The 6,845-nt window shown below is 43.8% G+C and overlaps 1 protein-coding gene across 4 annotated transcripts in view; it reads left to right on the top strand.

The window, feature by feature from the left end:
- Window positions 1-21: 21 nt before the first annotated feature.
- The window catches only part of LOC109956460 (protein FAM19A5-like), a 31,578-nt gene continuing 24,754 nt past the window's right edge, over window positions 22-6,845 (top strand). For all 4 annotated transcript variants that reach the window (XR_002274406.1, XM_020593596.1, XM_020593595.1 and 1 more), the window contains exon 1: window positions 22-396. Coding sequence is in view for 3 of the 4 variants with exons in the window: in XM_020593596.1 (XP_020449252.1) it covers window positions 306-396 (91 nt within the window). In the remaining variant the exon portion in view is untranslated. The remainder of the gene's footprint in view (window positions 397-6,845) is intronic.

The raw sequence follows: 6,845 nt of genomic DNA on the forward strand, positions 1-6,845 counted from the left end.
CCTGTTGCTGCGCCGGCCGGTCGCCGCTGCGCACCGTGACGCACCGGGGAGCGTGGCGCGAACCCCGGCAGCTTCACCCACGAAAGTCTGCGGAGGGAAAGCAAACCTCTTGCTGCCTAAATCCTCTCCCATTTTGGATTTGCCACGTCAGGCTCGCTTGTGGTTTTCTTGTTCCGGAGATGCCACTCGTGTCCCGCCTCTGTCCTCCTCTCTGTGGGATTGGGATGGATGTGGCGTCGTGAGGAGGCACCAACCTGCGGATAATCACAGTTTGGACTTTTTGGCTCCCCAAGCGGCTCTTCCTCATGCAGCTCCTCCGTCTGGCCTGGGCTCTGACTGCCGCTGCGGTCTGCTTTCTGCTTCTCCTGCTCCTCCACAACCAGATTCTGAGGGAAGGTATGGTTCTCACAGACTTCACGGTGTGTGCGTGTGTGCGTGCGTGTGTGGGTGAAACTGAGTGTCCAGAATCCCTCAACAGGTCACCGAATGAGCCTTAAAATGACAAATAATACGATGTTCTTTAGATCATTTTCGTATCTTGTGGACTGACACGGTTCACATGCGTGCATATGGTGCGTGTTTTGCGCACCTGCCACCCTGTGCGTGTGCGCAGCAGTGGACGATGTGGTGCTAAAAGGCGGGAGGTATAGAGCAGCTGTAGAACTGTAACACCAGCTCTGGGTTTGGGCCGCACCGGGCCGGACTTTGTGGCCTGGCTGAGGCGCTCGGGGGGCGGCTGAGCTCCAGCGAGTCCCCGCTGGGTTTTAGTGGAAGAATCATGACTAGAGAAAGATAAGAGAGGAAATACTGAGCCATCCCACACACACACACTAAATAAATTAAAATGACAATTTTCATTAAGGATTGATGGTTATTTTTAGATTGACTGGTTAATAGTTTATTCAGTGAAATACCCAAAATATTGAAAAATGCCCTGATGTAGTTTCCCCAAGTTGACCAAACAACATGTTCAGCTGACTGGTATGAAACAGATAGCAGGTCAGTGAGAAATGACACCAGGAAATTGTTAAATCAGTTTATTAAAACTTTAAACAACTAGTCAATTTTCAAAAGTTGGTAATGAATTTTCTGTCAGTCAATCACTTGTTTCGAGAGTAAGGAGAAAATACCATTATACTGTAAGTAAACTTATTAAGAAACAAACAGCAATAAATTACATAAACAGTCTATAACAAGCAAAAAACAAAAATACTGATATAATAATTGTATTTCATCATTTCAGACAAAGCTGTATGTCACATTTACAGCAGCGATGGATAACATTAATCTTAGAACAAAGCTTTCAGTGCAGTGATGTGTGTGTTTTTATAATCCTCTGCATCTGAACCACATGAAGCTCAGAGTCCAGTTTATCTTTGACCTGCAGAAACAGAATCAAAAGTGCTCGGTGATCGACGCAGCTTTTAACTCAAAGAGGAGAGGAATAAAACAATCAGACCCTCCGAAGCGTCGATATTGCTCCTGTGTGATGGTTTCTGGTGTCAGGGCTGGTCTGTGCACTTCACAGGTTTCTGTAATGACTTCATCCCTCAGTGAGATGCTCTGCAGCAGAGCAGCAGCATTAATAACCTCAGCACTTTGCAACTTAATGTGAAGAGGACACTTTGGAGTTTTGAGCTGTCATTCAATCAATTAGCTGATCAACAGAAAATTAATTAGCATTTATTTTACTTATCAAATCATTTTTTAAGTAAAAATGCCAAAGATTTGGTATCTACTTCTCGGATTTGATGCGTTTTCAGGCAAACATCTTTTGATCCAGACATATAAAGACTGGTACAGTGAAAAGGAAGGAAACGATACAACCATTGTTACTGATTCTGTCTGGGTATCAGAGCATCTACACACCAATGCAGATGTAACACAAGGTAACGTAAGGTAGGACTTTATTGATCCCACAATGGGGAAATTCCTGTGTTCCAGCAGCAATAGAGAGCAGCAACAAAACACCATAAGAACAACCTTAGTACAATAAAAGGAGATATTGAATCTGAGGTTTAGGAGCTGGACCTGCCCAACACACCTCTTGCTCCTCAATAACATAAATACCACCCATTACTATCTTCATCTGCTTTTCAAATCCCATGCGCCCCAACCTTTCTTCCCTTCTCTCCTCTCTCATTCCTTCTTTCTCCCATTGAGGATCTGCCAGTTTGAGAACGGTGCAGATTCCCAAAGCTTTCCCCAAACCACAAAGAGATATGACTGATAACACTATCCACTCATAATCCATACATTGCCCTCATCCAGTCCAGGGCAAGGTCCCAGCTAGTGAAACCATTTAGGCACTTTGTGATTTCCTGGCCCCCGACACCCATGACCGTGCCAGTGGTCGAAGTTCTTAAGTAAAAGTAGTAATACCACAGTGTAGAAATACTGTGTTACAAGTAAAAGTCCTGCAGTCAAAATGTTAAGTATAATCAGCAAAAAATATTTAAAGTACCAAAGGTAAAGTGGTGCATTGTGCAGGTGGAGCAGATTTTAATTATTTTATACACCTTTTTTATTATCTTAACCTATAATAACACATCATTATTCAGGTCAGTGGCAAACAGGTCAGTGGATGATGCAGTGAACATGGCACTGCATTACATCCTGCAACACCTCGACTCCCCAGGGACCTATGCACGGGCCCTCTTTGTGGACTTCAGCTCAGCGTTCAACACCATCGTCCCGGACATCCACCATTACAAACTGACCCAGCTCACTGTGCCTGCCCCCACCTGTCAGTGGATGACCAGCTTTCTGACAGACAGGAAGCAGCAGAAACCACATCCAGTCCCCAGACAGTAAGCACAAGTGCCCCCCAGGGATGCATGTTCTCCCTGCTGCTGTTCTCCATCTACACAAACAACTGCATCTCTGGAGGCCCCTCTGTTAAACTCCTGAAGTTCGCAGATGACACAACGGTCATCGGTCTCATCTGGGACGTGACGAGTTGGCCTACAGACGGGAGGTTGAGCAGCTGGTCCTGTGGTCGCAACAACCCGGAGCTGAACAGTGGAGATGACAGTGGACCTCAGGAAGAGCCCTCCCACCTTACCCCCCTCATCATACTTGGCAGCACTGTATCAGCAGTAAAGTCCTACAAGTTCCTGGGCTCCACTATCTCCCAGGACCTGAAGTGGTCGTCCAACATCAGGACCATCATCAAGAAGGCACAGCAGAGGATGTACTTCCTGCGCCAGCTCAGGAAGTTCGACCTGCCCCAGGAGCTGCTGATACAGTTCTACAGAGGAATCATCGAGTCTGTTCTCTGCACCTCCATCACTGTCTGGTTTGGCTCAGCAACCAAACAGGACAAGTACAGACTTCAGTGGACAGTCAGGACTGCAGAAAAGGTCATTGGTGTGAGCCTGCCCTCCATGGAGGACCTGTACACCTCACGGGTCAAAAGGAGGGCAGAGAGGATCACTGCAGACCCCTCACACCCAGGACACAATCTGTTTGAACTCCTCCCCTCTGGACAGCGTTACAGGTCACTGTGCACTAAGACAACCAGGCACAGGGACAGTTTCTTCCCCCAGGCTGTCGCTCTGATGAACACTTAACCTGTATTTCTGTGTATAACAAGATACAGCAAACACCACAATGCACTTATAGATCATTTTAAATGTGTGGAGTTGGCTGTTTAACAGGCACAAAGGCTCTAATGAAAGACTGTCCATCATCCAGCTGCATTATGGGAAATGTAGAATCCAGTGTTTTTGAAGCTTGGCTCAAACAAAAAGTCAGGATGTGTTGAACTGCTCTGATTTTGACCTTTCTTCATTTGATCAGTCTCTCACAGTGTTCAATGTGCTCAAGATCTGCCTACCTTGGTAAAAAAGTAAAAATTCGATTTTTCTCCATTTAGTATTTTCCATAATAAAAAATAATGACTGAGAATCAGTGCCGCTGCAGAAAGATGGAAACCATCAACTCCAACAGCTGCTGAGTGAAATTCATCAGTCACAGCTCAGTGATGGTGATGATGCAGAGACTTATTTTGAAGAGAGATGAGGTCTGTTAATTCATATTACATCAAAACATCAGATTAACTCGGTGAAATATCACCATCACTATGTCAGCGTTTTCTGCCTTTATCATATTTTTCTTATTGTTAAAATGTTTTCTAAAATCCCAACTGAAAACATTTAAAGAGCATAACAAATACGTTCTGGGAGGAGTGTCTTGTTGTCTCTTCTTCATTGATCATCTCAGTGTGAAAACCTTTAATGAACACAAACTGCAGACTGAATTCAATTCCCTCATGCTCTTTGTTTACTCAGTTTTTCTTTTCTTTCCTCTGCCTGCTTGTAAAGCTCATTTAGATCCAGGAAACAAGCCTATTATGCAGCAGACATGCTGTTGCACCAGCGTTGTATAAAGCTTACCTAAGGAGCCTTCAGAGCCCAAATTAATTTTCAATGCTCCATTAAGTCAAGTATATATTCATGGGAATTATGAACACACTGCATCTTTATAAAAGAGAAAATCAGCTGCTGATAGGGAAAAACACATAGAAATCAAAGGAGCAAAAGCTGCAGAGGGCGTAATTGGATCTGGCTGAATCTGTAAAATGAGTGATTCAATAGGGAGCAGCCCCAAGCATCACTAACACTTTCTATTTTAACAATTCTCTTTCTTTAAAAAAAAAAGTTAAATTAACCATAGCCACACAATATAAACTGTCCTAAAATCTTGGATTCTCTGAGACAAAGAATTTGTCTGGAGAAACTGCAACCTTGTTCTCCCAAGAAAAAACAGCATCAACTCTTTCAGCAAATGTCCAAAAACAACATTTAATTTCGTCTTGTGGTACATTGTTATAGAGCCATAAAGTCCTCAGGAGGACAAACTGTCTGACTTTGAAACAGGACACCACTGTTTGTTTCCCTTTTGCTACTGACGTCCACTGGTTTCACTGGAAAAAAGGAGGCTGTACTCCCACAGTGTTTTATCAACTGTCTTGCAGTAATTCAGTCAGAAAGATCTGCTTCAGGCACAAACCAGACATTATTGTCTGCCTCAAGCGGCTTCACTAGTGATCTTTTATGTATCAAATGGCTTTTATTTAAGCATTTGTGCAACATTCCTGTCACTCATATTGTTACTCATTAACCCCATTTACTGAATGAAGCAAGCTCAGCACTGAAGATGTGCTGGTATTGGCTGATTCTTCACAATGACTGGCTCATTCACAGCGTGGCCAGCAACACATCACATCCACGCAGGTGCACCAGCCAACACGGATGTTGTCAGCCCATTCAGTGGTCCATTAACAGCTGTTGTCATAACCATAGCTATGGGTCCACATACAGCAGCAGCATACCGACCAACACACCTTTGATCTTTTCGTTTCTGTGCCTCTCATATCATTTAAAGCTGCCTTCAGTCGTCGTGCTAAAAATGTCCAGCTCGACCTTGACTCGTTTTAAAGTACCTCTGCCATGGTTGTTTCCTGGGACTTTGCTTCCAGCCTAATGTTGGATTCAGAATTTGTCTCCTGCTGCACAATAACAGGCTCATTAACTGTCATCAGAGTATCAGCAAACAGCCACGAGTCACGTCAAAACCAATTTCTGTCTCATCATTATTCCCCTGTCTTCACTCTCAGGACAAACTCAGTGACTCCAGTTGTCCTGCTCTGTGATTGTTATTCTTATTTTCAATTTGCAGGGAAATAAAAAAGATTGCAGATAATAAAAGCTCACATCAGCCACATGTCAGTTTGTGTTCTTTCCTCTCGTTTATAAATAGATGACATGTCGGCTGTGATTGGATAAAAAACAATAACACGAGCAGAGAAAATCATGTTGTGTAAATTCATTATCCTGCTGCAGTCAGGACACTGAGTTTCATCTGTTTCTCTGATTCAGCTGAATCACAAAGTTTTACTGTGGAGACAGTGCAGAGATCAGATGGAGGAAATGTGTAATCACACAGGATTCGAGCTGTAAAACCAAGGAATCATAGCAGTAAATGTTATATGTGATACATGAATTAGAGCAGTTCTCCTTGAGGATTTTCTTTATGGGGATGTTCCTGCAGGCAAATGTTAAGGTTAAATTGTCCTCTCCTCTTTCTGTTGTACACTGTGAGATATGAAGGTCCAACACCTTCCAATTTGACCTTTGACCCTTTAAGCATGAAACTAAACTGCTGATTACACAGAGCTCACCAAGGTCTGACTGCCTGCACCCATACAGAGAGGAGGAGAAGATAGACCACATCACAAGATGTCAGACGAGATAATGCATTCGCTCTCATGTAGCATCAAAGTTAACGTGGGGGTGGCATTGGACAAGAAAGCAGCGGTTGTGTTAACGCAGGCTGATAAATGTAGGCTAATTATGAGCTGCATTAAAACTGCAACATCGCAACACAAACATCTCAACAATGTTAATGGTTTTAAGAAGAAACTTCAATTTTCCAACACTTCTCACTATGAGATTAGTGATACTTTTTGCAAGGGAGTAATGGAAAGACAGAGAGCAGAGGGGACAAGCTGAACAGCTACTTCTTCATTAAAACAACACGGGATTGTTTAGCTGCACTGGCTGCTGTGTTGTGTTTGTTGTTGTACATGGGCAGTGGCTCAGCATGTGTTTGCTGTAGTAATGAGAGAAGTAGCCTGCTTATCACACTCACCACCAGTGTCGCCAGATTCATCAGTACTGAAGGATTACAGCTTTAATGTGACGTTGACAAGCCAAGTCACAAACAGGGACCATCCATCCATCTATCCATTTTTCTCCGCTTATCCGGAACCGGGTCGCGGGGGCAGCAGTCTAAGCAAAGATGCCCAGACTTCCCTCTCTCCAGACACTTCCTCCAGCTCC

The sequence above is a fragment of the Monopterus albus genome, unplaced genomic scaffold (genome assembly GCF_001952655.1).
Source record: "Monopterus albus unplaced genomic scaffold, M_albus_1.0 scaffold19.1, whole genome shotgun sequence".
Classification (NCBI taxonomy): Eukaryota; Metazoa; Chordata; class Actinopteri; order Synbranchiformes; family Synbranchidae; genus Monopterus; species Monopterus albus.